This window comes from Schistocerca gregaria, chromosome 2 (genome assembly GCF_023897955.1).
Source record: "Schistocerca gregaria isolate iqSchGreg1 chromosome 2, iqSchGreg1.2, whole genome shotgun sequence".
Taxonomy (NCBI): domain Eukaryota; kingdom Metazoa; phylum Arthropoda; class Insecta; order Orthoptera; family Acrididae; genus Schistocerca; species Schistocerca gregaria.
Window position 1 is genome coordinate 1017673581 of NC_064921.1, and position 19885 is coordinate 1017693465.

General features: G+C 41.1%; 1 protein-coding gene across 1 annotated transcript in view; it reads right to left on the bottom strand.

Moving 5' to 3' along the window:
- The window catches only part of LOC126335512 (serine protease snake-like), a 205031-nt gene that overhangs the window by 118841 nt on the left and 66305 nt on the right, over positions 1–19885 (bottom strand). The window contains exons 2-3 of the mRNA XM_049998867.1: positions 4019–4211; positions 152–294 (exon numbers count right to left, since the gene is read on the bottom strand). Coding sequence (XP_049854824.1) covers positions 152–294; positions 4019–4211 — 336 coding nt within the window. The remainder of the gene's footprint in view (positions 1–151; positions 295–4018; positions 4212–19885) is intronic.

Below are 19885 nucleotides of genomic sequence, written 5' to 3' on the forward strand. Positions count from 1 at the left end.
GCATAAGAAATTAGCTTTAAGCCATAAAGAGTTCAATGCTTTACATGACAAAATCCATACAACGTAAATTCTTTCACATATTAATAAGGCAATCAATCAAGCAAACATAACATCTGAAAATTCAAAACCCCTAAGAAAAATTGCAGCTTACTCTCTTCACTAATACTCCTCCTAATTTGCTGACTGGAAGTGTTACCAGATTGTGTAGTGGGAGGCTGGAACTCAGAGCCAAACCTGCTGTTCGGTTGATTGGTTGTTGATTCAGGTAGTCCATTTGGTGATGTTTCTGGTTTTCTGTAGGAATGAAAAATCCACCTTAGCTACGAACAATGCGACACAGCAGTAAGAGTTATTGAAAAAGCATATATCTTATGATAATATACAGAAATATGTAGATTTTGTAAATTTATGACTTTTCAACAATGATAATTACAACAGAATACACTTCATTTTAGTTTCCAAACAATGGAAAATCCAGGATGGAATGTAACAATATTATGAAATGGAAAGTTGCTACTCACCATGTAGCGGAGGTGCTGAGTCACAGATATGCACAACCAAAAGACTGTCACAAATAAATAAAGGCCTTTGTCAACAACAGACATAGATGTAGACATACACAACACACATAGCTCTCTCTCTCTCTCTCTCTCTCTCTCTCTCTCTCTCTCTCTCTCTCTCTCTCTCACACACACACACACACACACACACACACACACACACACTTGGAAAGCTTTATTTATTTGTGTCTATCTGTGACTCAGCATCTCCACTATATGGTGAGTAGCATCTTTCCTCTTCATAATATTGTTATATTGGTTATATGTGTTTTATATTCAGATGCCAGTATAAGATAAACAGCCCTTTAGAAAAATTTGTACGATGTTTCCCTTTAACACCACATTCGAAAACAGATCGGTAAATAATTTTGGATTGTTTATTCACAAGGACTCTTCAATAATAAATAGAACTAATTGAGTCCTGTCCATAGCAAAGTATTTCATTTGAAAATCAACTTCAGGGCTTTGGTTTGACACATCAATAATCTTCCCTGAAGTCCTGCAGAGTGTGTGTACCAAGCCAGTATTGTGTATGTTCTATTTTAACATTTCTGTTCAAATGTTCATTGTGTTTTATTATAACTAAATTGCTTATCAGTTATGTAGTGTATTCTCCACTTTTAATGATAGTATGAGAGGAGACCACTACTCAATGCACCGTAGATTACTTATTTTGCCCGAAATGATTTAGGAAAACCACAGAAAGCCTAAATCAGGTGAGTAATTGTCTTTACTCATTCCATTATTTGTATTCCATCACTGATTTCCAAATGCTATATTGCCTTCTTCTATTTCATATATTTCTATGCATTATTGTTACAGCAACTGTACTATTCACTCACTCATTCATTCCTTAATTATGATCTGACAATCACATAATCCAAGAGATTGTACTGGAATTTGGCACAAACCAAGGTATAAGCAAACATAGTGAAGCAGCAATTAGGAACTGAATTACTAACTGCTATCAACTATTTATGGTTACTTGAGCTAAATTTAACACAGTAAAATTAACAAGAAACTTATGCTTTGAAAAAGGTTGTAGCTTCCTTAATTACACTATGTAGTTGCTGCTGATCTATTTCTAGCTTGTTACAAATAGGACCACAGTTATTTTCCTCGCTGAACAACACTTCTCTTTCAACACTTATTGCTATTCTCACTACATGATTTGGAGAATTGTATCTTTTTCATCAAATGGTGTGTGTGTGTGTGTGTGTGTGTGTGTGTGTGTGTGTGTGTGTGGGTGTGTGTGTGTGTGTGTGTGTGTGTGTTTGTTGGTGTCCAACAGCGAGGCAATCAGTGCCCTTACACTTATCAAAAGAAAAGAATGTGGAGATAAACTAAAATTGTTGTACACTCATGCACTTGAAATGACCATACAGTCACACTATCTCACATGCTCCAAAACAAATTAGGAGGGAAAGTAACTATACATGAAATTAAAGCAGATAAATCAAAACACAGAAGAGCTAAGAGAAAATACAGAGAAATGTGACTGGCTGACCCTTACAAAAAACCTTGGGTGAGCCAGTCACAATGTTGACACACTAAACACATCTCCCTAGAATCTTGTTAAAATGTTGGACAATTTACAAAACTTTAAACACATTCTTTGGAACATTGCTTTTAAGGCAGACCTGTCAGCAAAACCCGCCACAGTCTGCTAGTCCGCAAATAAAATGCAGTGCAATAAAATGTGGTGCACAGTGATCTGCACACCACGAGCACCACACATTGGAAGGTCCTCTCACTGGAGTAAGAATTCATATGTCACGGGGCTGTGGCTTATCTGAACACAAGTGAGAAAAACCTTATCCCATCGACATGGCTGAAATGAAGTACGTCACGGCCAAGTTGTGGGCTTTACTACACGGAGCTTCTTGTAAGTCACTTCCAGCCACTTGTCTTCCCCTTGACACATGACCTTGTACCTCAACAGCAAGGTGACAGCATGCAGGGAGATGGCACACTGAAGTACCCACAGATCATGACATGCCTTCTTGGCTGCTTGATCTGCAATTTCATTCCCCACAATTCCCATGCGCCCAGGGACCCAACAGGAAGAAACCACTTCCCCAGTCATTGTAGTTGGAGTATGGCATCCTGAATGACTTTATCTACTGGGACAAACTTGAAGAAAGTAAAGGGTGCTCAGAGAATTTGAACAGACAAGAAATTTAGCACTGAAAGAATGTCACATCTGCTCCACTGCCTGCAAGATCGCAAAGCTGTCTCAAAGATAGTAAATTCCTGAGGCAGTGCGACCTTGAGGGCATGATCTGGGAAAATGACAGAGTAACCAACAGAGTCTCCCTGCTTAGACCCATCCATAAAGACAGCTACATAGTTGCAGTGTACATATAAAATGTCTGTAAACATTGAACTAAAAACAGAAGCAGGAATACAATCTCTCCTGTACTGCACTAAATCTAAAATGATGCTGGACCTCTGTAGTAACCAGGCAGCAGGTGGTTAAAACCCTGGATTTGGGGTTGTACTTGCTCCACACTGAGTCACTCCAGCACACACTACACACGGATCCCAAATGGCTGTGTGGCTTGTGGACAGTTGAAGAAAAGGTGTTCCAGAGGCAGATGAGCAACAGTATGGTGTGTGGGTGGAGTCAGAGCTGCAAGGATCTCACATGCCTGATGCACCATAAGGAGCTGCCGCCAGATGGTAAGTGGCAGTTCCCTGAGATCATCACAGAGGCAGGGTATGGGGCTGGTCTTATAAGCACCCGGGGCCAGCTGAACCCCCTCAAGGAGGATAGGCTCAATGATTGATGCTCTTGCTGATCCATACACCACGTAGCCACAGGCCAGCTATGAACACACCAAAGCTCTACAAAACTGGAGCAGATGTGCCCACCTGCTCCATATAATTTGAAAATGTTGGTGGCCTTGTACACTGCCCTTAAGCTGTCCTGTAACTGAAGGCCTACACCCAGCCATGACTGCTGCCTAGCAGGACCACTTTCTTTTTCCCAACAATTTGCACATTCCTAGGCTTCCTGATCTTGGCTGAAGTTTGCTACACATTTCCACATAACGTAATTTTGTACTCTGAGAAAGAGTTTACACATCACAACAGACAGTACATATGCTGTAATGTGAACATTAAGTTACAAGAGATAAACAACGATCATGTTGTGCCAACAAAACAGCAATATTTTGTCAGAGATGCCTTGTGTGTGAATCATGTTTACAGTACTACTTACAACTATCCCTTAGTCAACACTGTTGAGTGACGTTAAGTACAATTGTATCTACCAACAGCTTTGACGTAATTTTAATGCAAGATATTATTTGTCATCCTATCCAATGAGAGTGTGGCACATAATATACTTAAAGCTGTCAGCTGTCACTGAGTTGTACTACTATTTACTAGTATCTACTGTTTTAACAATACTGAAGTGCAACATGAAAAGAAAGTTATCAGGTAATGTTTTGTACCTAGCTGGTTGATCTCCTGCAATTACTTGACTGGCGACAGCAGGATCTTCACAACACACTATGGCTGCACTGCCTTGGAAACCACATATGTCCAGCTCGATACCTTTATACACGCTGCGGATGGCTGATGGACATAAGCTGATATGAAGGCACTTCCCAGAGCCTCCATTTTTTAAATGGCACAGTTCACCCTCTGTAACAATAAGAATATGTGTAAATGAAGTAATAAGTCTCCTTTAAAAGACCTAAAGCCACCTGCAATTGTATTTTTTTCTTTATTCGCTGTACAGTTACACCTATACTAATGGTGCTTGTGACACCAATTTTACAACTACTATGATACCTATACTCAAACACTATGGTGGTCAACAATTTTTTTGTAAAGACATTTGATAATGGACTAACATCAAAATTGTGCAACTGACTCACAAATAAAGAAGAATATCACAGCATCACCTAACATTAAATCATTTAAATAATTCAATGCAGCTGTGGAGATCATCAAATGACATTTTCTTGCAGTACGTACATGAGTGTAAGGTAGAAACTGCTAGTAATATAATTGACATAAGCTATCACTGGTAACTACAGCATGGCACAAATTTCATAATAATTTTGGAAGCCTTTTGACATATTTTTAACTCCACTGATTTGAAATTTGATAATGACCACACAGCTCTCTCTGTCAGATTCTGGAAATCAGCGGCAAGTTAGAATACACAATGCATGGTCAGTACATGTGTGTATTTTAACGCTCAATGTGTCAGTTACTTTGCCACAAACCGTATAACTGTCACATCTGCTGGCATATAGAGATAGTTTAGTACTTGTATAACAGTAGGAAACTAAATTTGTATGTTGTGCAATATAGGTGGGCTCTTGCCTATTGCATTGGAAAGTTGCCTGAACTGTAAGATGAGTCGCAACTGGTGCTTTGTACCATTCTTCTCTCTCTCTCTCTCTCTCTCTCTCTCTCTCTGTCATGCACACACACACACACACACACACACACACACACACACACACACACTAGGATTGCCAACTTTTTACACAGAAAATAAAGGATCGAGGAGGAAACCTGTAATATAAACAATTCAAATAGTTTTTGTACTTTCAACATTGCAGCACTGTCAACCAATCATGATAATATAATACATAAGAAACTATCAGCCTCTATTGCAGACACCACAACCAAGGCTGATAGTTTCTTATATATTAATTCAAATAGTGTTGTCTACAAAGAAATACATCTTAAATGTGCATACATGTTTTACTTTATATTATTGCTTGTATTTATTTACAGACTTTTCTTCGTTTTGCAAAGATTTGTTGAATTTTACATACTTGAGGAATTCTCTACAGTTAAAATTCACTGCTGTTTGCAGTTCTGCTTTTATAAGCTCAGAGGTACATTTGTTGCACACCTCTGTCCATTCATGGTTCATTAAAGAAAAATTTCTTTCTGCCTCTGCATTTGAACCAGGAATGCTTAATGCAAAGCCAACACTTCAGCAAACTGGGGACCTGAACATTTTCCTTTCCCAAGGTACAGAAAACATTAACTCACCTTATGTTTGCATTGTCTTCCATAGATATGCTTTGTTTCAAACTATTCTTTACTTTGCAAAATTCCTTTCACAAACAATCTTCATCTACATCACTTGTCTGCACCGACTCCATTATTCCTTTAAGATGCTACAATTTTAGCTGAGAACTGAGACAAAGAGGTATCAAAGACTCAACTGACATTGGCAGTTGATCTTCAAATCTGAAATTCTTGACCAAATATGTTTTCAACGACACATAAAATTCCATAAGATTATCTTCAAACCGTTTTCTGGTTATGCAACTTTATATGTGACACTACCAAAATATCTGTCACTCATTCTGTGCTCAATTTTACTGATTAAAGTCTTGATTGCCTCAAAAGTTTCTATTACAGTAACATGACAGCGTTCTGAAAACTTAGAACAATCTAAAACAACTTAAACAACATGGGAAAAAAAGTTAAATAAAATTTAACTCTTTTTCAGTGTCGACAGAATTATTTAAAAATAGCTGAGTGTCGCCGCCACGGTTGCTCAGCGTGCTCGGTCAGAGGGTGAGCTACCCTCTGTAACAGAAAACTGAGTGAACAAATCAGCAAAGAACCTGAACGGCTGTCATCGGACGTCTGCCACGAACAAATTCAACGACCAATATAGAGCAAAATGAGATTTTAAAAAAAGTGACCAGCGCGACACACTGTCAATCCAGATAGCCCGGATTCGATTCCCAGCAGATGGGTCGGTGATTTTCTTCGCGCAGGGAGTGGGTGTTCTGTTGTCCTAATCTGACATTTCATCCCCTTTACGCGCAAGTCGCCGAAGTGGCGTCAAATCGATAGAATTGCATAGTCACACGAGATTTACATTTTTATCAGTACTTTTAATAGGTTCCCAATTTGTAATGATTGTATCAACTGCTTGTGTTACAGAAATCCATCTAGTAGGTACATGTCGAAGAATTTCACTCCATTCTACATCTACATCCTCAAAATAGTGTTTTATAACTTCCCTTTGATTTGAAAAAATAGACAAGTTACCATATAATTTTAGTGCCATATTTTCAATATTAACATCTAAGGTATCACAAGCATGTTTCATCGCATTATGCAAAATATGATTCGAACAGTTTGCCTTGATATTTGTTTGTTATCATCATTTAACAGCCAAATTACTGACTTATGCTTTCCGAAATTAACGTCGGTATTATCAGCACAAAAAGCACTACAGCTGTCTCTATGAAGTTTTTGGGACTCTAAGGAACGTTTCGACAAATTGTGAGCAGACATTGCTGTTACACTGTTCTCCTCTACAAAATTCTGAAATTTATTTTGAATTCCAGGGTTCAAAACATCACAAAACAATCGGAAACACCTTCCTATTTTAACGGTCTAAAGTATCAGTTGCTGTAGAGAAAAATTTACTTGACTGATTGAGATTATTTAAAACCGTAACAAAATCTGAAACACTATTTGTAGCCAAAACTTTGCTTCTGCTTCAGTGTGCCCGCAATACTTATTTTTCTGTAACACTAGAAGCACTGAATACATCATCCGCCATTTTAACATTGCTGTCCAAGCTATTATAACTGAGATTATGTTTCACTGTGTGACACACAAATGTCACTTCCCCTTCAGTAGCTCCGTGTAATCCACTTTTGGTGCTACCACTAGCAGGAAAGAAGGTGGAAATCTTGGAAGACTCCTTCACGTCTTTCTCCTTGTTTGTTTGGCCTAATGATATTAAAGATATTTATTACTACATTAAATTCATATTTACGTAATGTTAAATTGCACCACACAAAGAAAAGTCGGTATTGCCGCCCAACATGAACGGAAAACATATGTTTTAGTTCTCTTCCTTGTGGGTGATTTCACCCTGTCGTCTTCACTACTAATCTTAAACCAAGAAATCACAAACTCTGAATCTAACCACAATAACGTCATCTACAATAATGTGTTTTGAGCTTCCACGTAAGCAGCTATGCGCCCAACTAAAGTAACCAGTTACATAATCGGTGCCTTGGTGCCACTGAAATTGATATCATTATTAGTAAGTAAGGAAAAAAGCTTTCGAAAGGTACGTATCGGTTATCAAAATAAACGCGAAATGAGGAGTAGATGTAAATGGCAAAGCTGACGACAATGCAGACAGCAATGCAGCCAACACCGGCAAATAGTAAGCTGCACAGTTGGCATTGGCAAAGAACATCTGTAAATCGCTACGAGACGAAATCCTCCGACAGCTACCGATCAGAAACTAAGTAGCCCGCGTACCAAGTTAAATTTCCGCATCCCCTCGGCTGCGGCCACATGAGCGTTTCTTTCATGCGCGTTTGTACGGCAAGTCATGCCACTAATCAGGGGCTCCCGCAGGGGGGGGGGGGGGGGGGGGGGGAGGGGCAGTTGCCCCTAGTGAGAATTCATTCAATTTACGAATATAAAAAATACCTGTAATTTTAGGGCTCAGTTATGTATGATTTAAAATACCTGTAAAATCACCACAAAAAAGAACGGAAAATATCTATAAAATGACGTAAAAATGATATAAAACATATGAAAACAGAATCACAGGATGAACTAGATCAATGAAAAACTTAGAAGGTGAATCGAACTAAAATTAAAAAATGATGATAAATTTAAAAATTGTGTGTTTTCCTTTAAGAAACCTCTTTCGTTGAAGATGTGCAAAATTGTTCTATATCCGTCTTACAGCTATTGCCTACAAAGTATATTTATTTTTATTTCTACACCCACACACGTGGTAGAAATTAACAACAGCAAGTGAGGCAACAATGGGAATAATCATATGAACCAACAGTTTATTGTTAACTTTTACAAATGCATTCTTGAGCAACATTTAAGCGTTTTTCCTGAAGGCACGCCCATTGTTCGTTCTTTACATATAAAAAGAATCAGTTGTGTCATAAAGGGACGTTAAACACAAACGTAAAAAATGATATCTTCCTTGAAAAATAATCTACAGTACAGTATCTATATGACGAAAAATACAAAATTAAAGATAGATATCTATAGCCGTAATATTCGAGATTTTAGTAACTGTAAACAATGCATATCTGATAAGGAAAGACCGTTTACATGTTAGCAATCTCTGGGCATTACTAATAAGCTACAATAAAACAAAGCCAATCTGCCGATCGACAAACTACTACATGTGTACGTGGTCCCATTAAGAATGGTACCCATGGCGAGAGTTCCATCTCGAAAATGTTGACTTATAGGGTACTAAAATGTCACCCTCTCTGTTCCCACCACTTCTTAAACCTCAACTGGCAACACAATACAGTCGCACAACAAAACACACTCGACAAAATTTTATTCTTTCAAATTTCAACTAATGGTTAACAACTGTCAGACACTAATTTAAATTAGCTTATTGTATTATGTTCCTTTTTCGTTTGCTGAAGAAGTGTTCGAGGGTACTGTGTGGCCACTAATATCGCTACTTGTCGGTAGAAGTAGGCAATACTCGTCATTGGAACTACTGTCTAAGAACGTGATATAGCAGGGTGTGGCGTGAGTTACCTTCATTTCCGGAACGTTCTAGATGAGTCTTGCTATCTTGTAATAGGAACATATCCAATATATATATATATATATATATATATATATATATATATATATATATATATATATATATATATGGCCAAACAGCAACTTACGGAATCAATAACTAATTTTAGCTCCCCATGAGAACGAATTTCATTTCTGACGTTCAAGTCAGGCAATGAACGTTACACCATTATAAATGCACATGCACCTACTAACCAACATAACAGAACAAGTGTTGACAAAGTGGAAGATTTTTGGGAAATGCTAGAACATGAAACATCCATATTACCAAAAGAACATATAAAAATTTTAGCAGGAGACTTTAATGCACAAGCTGGCAAAGAAATAAAATTTAAATCAGTAGTTGGAGATTATCCAGCACATGCAAGAACCAACAGAAATGGGGAAAGACTTATAGATTTTTGTAGACAGTTTAATCAAAATTAATGTCGACATGTTTCAGGAAACTTGCAAGAAAGAAAAAAAAGTGGGTATCACCTAATCCAAAGCAAGGTGAATATCAGTTGGACCATGTGGCAATAACGACTCGCAACTACAAGGAAATCTTGGATTTCAGAGTGAGGAAGGGCCTAAACATAGACTCAGACCATTATCTGACAGAAATAAAGACCAAGTTCCAACCAAACAAACCTAAACCAAAACCAAGAAGATTTCCAAGAGCAAGCACTAAATTTCTCCTGCAAAATCAGGACAAATTCTGTCATATACTAAACACAAGAAAAATGGATAATTGGGAAGAAAGTAGAGAAACAATGTTAGAGTCGGTTAAAGAAATGGGATAGCCACGAAGAATACCAAAACACAGATGGTGGAACGAGCTGTGTGATGAAGCGATTGACAATCGACTAAAGGAATGGGAAAAATGGAACAGTAATAAGAAACACGAATACTGGGAACAGTTTAAAGAAGAAAGGAAAAAGACAGCAAAAATCATCAGTGAAAAGAAAATATGACGAAGACAGATTAGAAGAAATGGATTCTGACTTCAAAAGGAACAACACTAGAGACTTCTATAAGACTTTCAGAGAAGTTATAACAGGATTCCAGTCACCAAGTTTACATTTTAAAGATAAAAATGGAAAAATGGTTTTAAGCAACAAAGAGAACAGCCAAATTTTAGCTGAACACTTTGAAAATCTATTAAATTGCGAGGAGCCTAATGACAGGTTACAATTTCAAAAAACCACAACATGAAAATCCACCATTGGAACCACCTACAGTAGAAGAAATAGAAAAGATTATCAAAGCATTGAAGAATAACAGAGCTCCAGGTGAGGATGGGATAGTGGCAGAAATGTGGAAACTAGGGGGCTTATCCGCATGTCCGAAAATTCACAAAGTAACTAAAGACATTTGGACAAAAAAATCATACCCAGTGTCTGGAAACAAGCATTGATCCACCCTCTCCATAAAATAGGAGACAAAACAGACACTAACAACTACAGGGGCATATGCTTGTTACCAGTGACATACAAAATACTTTCTAAAGCACTTTTAAATAGAATAGAGGAACAAGCAGGACCTAATATAGGAGATTATCAAACAGGATTTAGAAAAGGTAGATCATGTGCAGAACAGATTCTTAATGTAAAAACAATTTTGAATATGAGAGCTATACAAAATAAAAATACTGTAGTTACTTTCGTAGACTTCAAGAAGGCCTACGACTCAGTTGACAGACGAACACTGTTCCAGATACTTCATGAATCAGGGATAGATGAAAACACCAGAAAACTTGTTGAACAAACGCCCACAGATACAACATCAAGAATTAAGTTTCAAGGCGAAATTTCTGAACCATTCAAAATCAAAACTGGAGTTCGACAAGGAGACGGACTGTCCCCAATTCTCTTTAACTTGGTTTTAGATAAAATAGTAAAAACATGGAATAATACATTAAAAAACAGAGGCACAAAGGGTATAAGCATGGGCCCAGGAAAGAACAAATTTGAAGTGAAATGTTTAGCCTTTGCGGATGATATGGCATTGATAACTGAAAACCGAACAGACGCAAGAGCTATACTTGATCTGTTACAAGAGATTGCTGAAAAGAGTGGGCTAAAAATATCCGATGAAAAAACCGAGTATATAAAACACAAACATAATACAGAAAAGTTTATGAAAATAAAGTATGGAAAAATTAAAAGAGTTGATAGATTCAGATACCTGGAGGAGTGGATCCAAGCCAAAGGACTGGATAACACAATAAATAAAGAAAGAATAAAAAAGTTAGAATTTGCTTATAAATTAACACAAAACTACTACAATAAGAAATCAATATCCATACAAGCAAAGATTAAACATTATAATTCAGTTATTAGGACACAAGCAACGTATTGATCTGAGTGCCTAACATTGAATAAGAAAGACAAATTAAGAGAACTAGGAAAAAGAGAGAGAAAAATATTAAGGTCCTGAGAAAAACAAGGAAAATAGGTGGATTAAAAGGAGAAATGAAGAAAGGCAAAGGTCCGAGTTCGAGTCTCGGTCCGGCACACAGTTTTAATCTGCCAGGAAATTTTAGATCACTATTTGTTTTAGTACTGCTTCGGTGCAAACTGCGGCAACTTTTACTGCGCACAGTTAGTACCAATTGTAGTGTGTCAGGCGAGATACATTATTCGAACTACTACTGCAAAAGACGGAAAAATACGGGATAAATTCTAAATAATGCGGGACACGGGATCTGGGAAAAAAGAAACCAAAATACGGGATTTCCCGAGGAATACGGGGTAGTTGGCAACCCTAACACACACACATACACACACACACAAGGGCGCGCGCTCGTGTGCTTCCAGCTAGTTATACAGGGTGTTGCAGAAAGGTACGGCCAAACTTTCAGGAAACATTCCTCACACACAAATAAAGAAATGATGTTATGTGGACATGTGTCCGAAAACGCTAAATTTCCATGTTGAAGCTCATTTCAGTTTCGTCAGTATGTACTGTACTTCCTCGATTCACCGCCAGTTGGCCCTATAGAAGGAAGGTAATGTTGACTTCGGTGCTTGTGTTGACAAGCGACTCATTGCTCTACAGTACTAGCATCAAGCACATCAGTACATAGCATCAACAGGTTAGTGTTCATCACGAACGTGGTTTTGCAGTCAGTGCAATGTTTACAAAAGTGGAGTTGGCAGGTGCCCATTTGATGTATGGATTAGCACGGCGCAATAGCCGTGGCGCGGTACGTTTGTATCGAGACAGATTTCCAGAACGAAGGTGTCCCGACAGGAAGACGTTCGAAGCAATTGATCGGCGTCTTAGGGAGCACGGAACATTCCAGCCTATGACTCGCGACTGGGGAAGACCTAGAACGACGAGGACACCTGCAATGGACGAGGCAATTCTTCGTGCAGTTGACGATAACCCTAATGTCAGCGTCAGAGAAGTTGCTGCTGTACAAGGTAACGTCGACCACGTCACTGTATGGAGAGTGCTACATGACAACCAGTTGTTCCCGTGCCATGTACAGCGTGTGCAGGCACTATCAGCAGGCGACTGGCCTCCACGGGTACACTTCTGCGAATGGTTCATCCGACAATGTGTCAATCCTAATTTCAGTGCAAATCTTCTCTTTACGGATGAGGCTTCATTCCAACGTGATCAAATTGTAAATTTTCACAATCAACGTGCCTTTACAAGTACGACACAACATGTGGTTCCTGCACGATGGAGCTCCTGCACATTTCAGTCGAAGTGTTCGTACGCTTCTCAACAACAGATTCGGTGACCGATGGATTGGTAGAGGCGGACCAATTCCATGCCCTCCACGCTCTCCTGACCTTAACCCTCTTGACTTTCATTTATGGGGCCATTTGAAAGCTCTTGTCTACGCAACCCCGGTACCAAATGTAGAGACTCTTCGTGCTCGTATTGTGGACGGTTGTGATACAATATGCCATTCTCCAGGGCTGCATCAGCGCATCAGGGATTCCATGCGACGGAGGGTGGATGCATGTATCCTCGCTAACGGCGGACATTTTGAACATTTCCTGTAACAAAGTGTCTGAAGTCACGCTGGTACGTTTTGTTGCTGTGTGTTTGCATTCCATGATTAATGTGATTTGAAGAGAAGAAATAAAATAAGCTCTAACATGGAAAGTAAGCGTTCTCGGACACATGTCCACATAGCATATTTTCTTTCTTTGTGTGTGAGGAATGTTTCCTGAAAGTTTGGCCGTACCTTTTTGTAGCACCCTGTATATGAAGAAGTACCAGCGCCAGAAAACAGTAATGATTTGCAGAGTGACCTGCAGAAGATTGATGAATGGTGCCGACTATGGAGCTGACACTGACCATATATAAACATAACATATTGTGCGTACACAGGAAAAGCAAGCCACTTCTGTGCAACTACATTATTGATAAGAAACGGCTGGAACCAATATTTACCATAAAGTATCTAAGAGTAACTATCCAGAGCGACCTTAAGTAGAATCACCGCCTGAAAGAAACAGAACGAAAAGCAGATGCCAGACAGATTCATAGGAAAAACCTTAAGGAAACGTATCTCTAATACACTACGGAAGTGGCTTATATGACGCTTGTTCGACCGATTCTTGAGCACTGTTCATCAGTATGGGATCCTTACCAGGTAGGACTGGTTGGGTGGCGGGGGGCCGGGGAGGGGGCGGAGGCAGAGGGAGAAAATACAACGAAAAGTGCGGCGCGTGTTGTGACAGGATCATTTAGTTAGAGCGAAGGAGTTAACCGACTTTCTCAACAAACTCCACCGTCCGCTGCACCACCGAGAGGCTTACTACTGAAATTTAGATAGAGCACTAAGTCGAAACAAGGCCTCGGGATTAGACAACTTTCCATTAGAGCTACTGACAGCCTTGGGAGAGCCAGTCCTGACAAAACTCTACCATCTGGTGAGCAAGATGTATGAGATAGGCGAAATACCCTCAGACTTCAAGAAGAATATAATAATTCCAATCCTAAAGAAAGCAGGTGTCGACAGATGTGAAAATAACCGAACTATCAGTTTAATAAGTCACAGTTGCAAAATACTAACGCGAATTCTTTACAGGCGAATGGAAAAACTGGTAGAAGCCGACCTCGGGGAAGATCAGTTTGGATTCCGTAGAATCACATAGCTAATGAGGAGGTATTGAATAGAATTGGGGAGAAGAGGAGTTTGTGGCACAATTTGACTAGATGAAGGGATCGGTTGGTAGGACATATTCTGAGCCATCAAGGGATCACCAATTTAGTACTGGAGGGCAGTGTGGAGAGTAAAAATCGTAGAGGGAGACCAAGAGATGCATACACTAAACAGATTCAGAAGGATGGAGGTTGCAGTAGGTACTGGGAGATGAAGGAGCTTGCACAGGATAGAGTAGCATGGAGAGCTCCATCAAACCAGTCTGAGGACTGAAGACCACAACAACAACAACTTTCTGGAAAGAGTCTGGAAGAATAGGATGACACAAGACGACTTAGACGAAGTTTTTAATTTGGTGTTATGAGTGGCAGCCGGCTCTAAACGGAAAAAATGTAAGTTAATGTCGATGAGCAGGAAAAAGAAACCGGTAATACTCGGATACAGTTTAGTAGTGTCCAGCTTGACAGTCATGTCGTGTGAATATCAGGGCGAAAGTTTGCAAAGGAAAATGAAATGGATCGAGCGTGTGAAGCTTGTGGTAGGGAAGGTGAAAGGTCGACTTTGGTTTATTGGGAGAATTTTGGAAAGTGTGGTCGACCTGTAAAGGATACTGCACTGACTGATCTCTCAAATATGTCCCATAAATGTTCGATGGCATTCATGTTGGGCGATCTGGGTGGCCATATCACTTGCTCGAATTGTCCATAGAGTTCTCCAAACTGGTCGCAAGCAAGTGCGCTCCAGTGACATGGTGCATTGTCATCCATAAAAATTCCATCGCTGTTTGGGAACATGTAAGTCCATGAATGGTAGCAGTTGGCTCCAGGTAGCCTAAAATAACCATTTCGAGGCAATAATCGGTTCAGCTGGACCAGAGCATCCAGAACATTCCATGTAAACACAACCACAGCACATAGCCACCACAAGCTCGCACAGTGCATTGTTGACAACTTGGTTCCATGGCTTCGTGGGCTGTGAGCCACACGGCAACCATACTATCAGGTCTTACCAACTGAAATCGGAACTCATCTGACCAGGCCACATTCTTCCAACCGTTTAGAGCGCAACCGATATGGACACGAGGTGAGGAGAGCCACTGCAGCTGATGTCACGCAGTTAGCAAAGGCATTCGCAAGGGTCGCCTGCTGCCTGACGCTAAATGACGCCGCCCTGTTGTAACGGATACGTCCGTCGTATGTTCTGCATTGATTTCTACGGTTATTTCACTCCGTGTTGCTTGTCTGTTAGCACTGACAACGACGCAAACGCCGCTGATCTCGGTCGTTAAGTGAATTCCATCAGCCACTGTGTTGGCTGTGGTGAGAGGTAATGTCTGAAAATTTACGAGGGTTGGAACTTAAATAGTGGCAACTATATATTCACAAACGGTACAAAAGAGTTACATTTTTGACCCAGTTACTGTCCAAAGTAGTCACCAGCGTTGTATAGAACCAGTTGGCAGGTGAAGTACACCGTTAGCAGAGGCTCCCCTACGTTGGGTAAAAGAGGTACGTCCTTAACATAAATTATGAACAGCGTCGGCGACAATACCGACGTTTAGGGATTCCTTGTTCCAGTGATTTTATGCCTGATTGTTGTTTATCAATTTTTACAAAGAATTTTCTGTGTGAGAGAAAGTATGATTTTTATGTAGAAGTTTGGAATACAATTTAGATTTTGTAGTTTTACGATAAGGCGATCTTCCAGCCTTTATCATAAGCTTTCTCTACATCTAGGAAAGCAGCTGCAGCGTAATAGCCCCTATTCATGTTATATGCGAGGTTTTCGGATAAGTGTGAAGTTGCATCTCTGCCGATACTGTGGTCTGATATGCAAACTGTTCTGGTCGAAAGCCGGCCGCGGTGACCGAACGGTTCTAGGCGCTTCAGTACTGATTAGCGCAACTGCTACGGTCGCAGGTTCGAATCCTGCCTCGGGCATGGATGCGTGTGATGTCCTTAGATTAGTTAGGTTTAAGTAGTTCTAAGATGCAGGGGACTGATGACCTCAGATGTTAAATCCCATAGTGCTCAGAACCATTTGAACCATTTTTCTGGTCGAATGATCTCATTCTCAAGCAATGGTTGTTTTAGCCTATGTAGGATTACTCGTTCGAAAACTTTTGAAACGCTGGAAGGAGGCTAATAATTCGAGAGCTCTGGACAGTTTTAAATCTTCATCCAGTTTTGGTATAAATCTAGATGTTTTCCATTGCTTTGGGAAATATTAGTATCTGAGATATACACTCCTGGAAATGAAAAAAAGAACACATTGACACCGGTGTGTCAGACCCACCATACTTTCTCCGGACACTGCGAGAGGGCTGTACAAGCAATGATCACACGCACGGCACAGCGGACACACCAGGAACCGCGGTGTTGGCCGTCGAATGGCGCTAGCTGCGCAGCATTTGTGCACCGCCGCCGTTAGTGTCAGCCAGTTTGCCGTAGCATACGGAGCTCCATCGCAGTCTTTAACACTGGTAGCATGCCGCGACAGCGTGGACGTGAACCGTATGTGCAGTTGATGGACTTTGAGTGAGGGCGTATAATGGGCATGCGGGAGGCCAGGTGGACGTACCGCCGAATTGCTCAACACGTGGGGCGTGAGGTCTCCACAGTACATCGATGTTGTCGCCAGTGGTCGGCGGAAGATGCACGTGCCCGTCGACCTGGGACCGGACCGCAGCGACGCACGGATGCACGCCAAGACCGTAGGTTCCTACGCAGTGGCGTAGGGGACTGCACCGCCACTTCCCAGCAAATTAGGGACACTGTTGCTCCTGGGGTATCGGCGAGGACCATTCGCAACCGTCTCCATGAAGCTGGGCTACGGTCCCGCACACCGTTAGGCCGTCTTCCGCTCACGCCCCAACATCGTGCAGCCCGCCTCCAGTGGTGTCGCGACAGGCGTGAATGGAGGGACGAATGGAGACGTGTCGTCTTCAGCGATGAGAGTCGCTTTTGCCTTGGTGCCAATGATGGTCGTATGCGTGTTTGGCGCCGTGCAGGTGAGCGCCACAATCAGGACTGCATACGACCGAGGCACACAGGGCCAACACCCGGCACCATGGTGTGGGGAGCGATCTCCTACACTGGCCGTACACCTCTGGTGATCGTCGAGGGGACACTGAATAGTGCACGGTACATCCAAACCGTCATCGAACCCATCGTTCTACCATTCCTAGACCGGCAAGGGAACTTGCTGTTCCAACAGGACAATGCACGTCCGCATGTATCCCGTGCCACCCAACGTGCTCTACAAGGTGTAAGTCAACTACCCTGGCCAGCAAGATCTCCGGATCTGTCCCCCATTGAGCATGTTTGGGACTGGATGAAGCGTCGTCTCACGCGGTCTGCACGTCCAGCACGAACGCTGGTCCAACTAAGGTGCCAGGTGGAAATGGCATGGCAAGCCGTTCCACAGGACTACATCCAGCATCTCCACGATCGTCTCCATGGGAGAATAGCAGCCTGCATTGCTGCGAAAGGTGAATATACACTGTACTAGTGCCGACATTGTGTATGCTCTGTTGCCTGTGTCTATGTGCCTGTGGTTCTGTCAGTGTGATCATGTGATGTATCTGACCCCAGGAATGTGTCAATAAAGTTTCCCCTTCCTGGGACAATGAATTCACGGTGTCCTTATTTCAATTTCCAGGAGTGTACATTGAAAATTCGTTTCCAAATTTGTTCCATCTCTTTCGCACTCTATTCTTTAAGGTCTTTATGTCTTGAAGGAGAGGGGAAAAGTTGTCATGCTGGTTTTCGCATGTCTATGTTATCGTGGCCTGTCTGTACACTCTTTGAGTTTTATCTGTGAGTGTGGTTAGAGATTCGTCTATCTCTTGTCTGTTGTTATATGCCAGTATTATTGTTGAGGTACGATTTATATTTTGCCCATTTCAAACGTGTTTTTCGGTGCTGGAATTGGGGTTCAATCTTTTTCGTCGGTAGACCTTTAACTGGATCGTGGTCTGATGTTACGCCGTTGAACGTGGTTAGTCTTGGGTTTTTGCGAAGGTTCTTTATCATAATTATCTCAAGGACATTTGGTCTATGGTTGTGTGCTTTCGAGAAGTGAGTTAATTTTTTTCCGGGCCAAGGGTAGTGCATGGGAGTTGTTCTTCAATTGCACGTGATTTTGTTCCCATGGTGTTCGTTCTTCGCTGGTTCCAGACATAATGTTTAGCATTTAGGTCCCCGCACCCTAATAGAATTTTGTCATGAGCATCAAAAATGTGAAATAAGTCCTTTTTGATTAGTTGTCGATTGGGGCTGAGATATGCAGCAACAAATGTTATTCTTTCATGTGCTGTTTCAACCCCCACTGCTGTTGCTTTTAAGTTAGGTAATTGCGATAGGGCTTCTCTGCAGTGTGTAAGTGTACCTCGTAAGAACGCAGCAGTGCCCCCTCCTCGCCTTTTTGCTCTATCTGCTCTATAAGCTGTCAAGTTCTTTAATGGGAATATTTGTGTTGGCCTCAGATGTGTTTCAGTCACACGCAGTATATTGATCTTGTGTCTTGTTATAAAATCTTCAAGTTTCATTTTTTGGTTTGTAACTCCGTTTGCATTCCGTATACAAAAATAGGAGCGTGACATACCTATTAGCCACTCCGAGGTGTGAGAAATTTTAACATTCTCTCTAGTATGGCCATAATTTATGTTACGTCTGGCGCATTAATCAATTTTGTAAAAGTTTCCGTGATAAGTTCCAATGTGTTCAAATGTGTTCCAATGTTGGTTGTTTGCCATGAAGTTGGAGACCCCAGTGAGGGTGTTTAGAATTTTTGCTAAGTCAACTGTTGCAGTTGATGCTTGGCTCTGGGCTTGGGTTTGTGGATGTCTTCGTGTCCATACATTTTGGTGCTGGGGGCGTATGTTTTGTTGTTGTGGAAGCTCTGCATATCTTCTTGGCAGTACGGGAAATTCACGTGGGTTTTGCGTATTCATAGATCTTGATGCTGGCGTTACTTGGGTTGTTCTGCTTAAAATAGTTTGTGCTTGTGCCTTGTAAATTCTGAGGGCAATTTGGAAAGCAATGCAACGTCTGAAGGAGGCAGGACGTTGCTTTTTGCAGTTTGCACGTGTTGGACTTGAACGTGGACTTCCCTCTTTATCCGAGCGGTCACCTTAACCGTCTGGCTGTCTATGCATGAATCTTGGTAGACTATAGCTTCCATACGTCTTCGTTCCTGCGTCACAACCTGTACTCATACACACATTACGTAATTCCAATACAGGTACAGAGGGCGATATTTTTTAACAAAGTTGCTACATGGTATTGATAGTGTATGGTGATGTGTCACTGGTTTGTGCTGTGGGCTTCGTTGGTTTGTTGTCCTGACTTCTTGTCATTTTCCCGAGTTCTGATGCCTTGTGTGCCTCAGGCTACTACCACCGTCACACCTTAGCAAAAGATCTTGCTGAAAACCCAAGGAAATTATGGTCTTGCGTAAAATAGGTATTTGGGTCGAGGGCTTCCATCTAGTCACTCACTGATCAGTCTGGCCTGGCAACGGAAGACAGCAAAACGAAAGCTGAAATTTTAAACTTAGCATTTGAGAAATCTTTCACGCAGGAGGATCGTACAAACATACCGCTTGGCAACCGAAGACA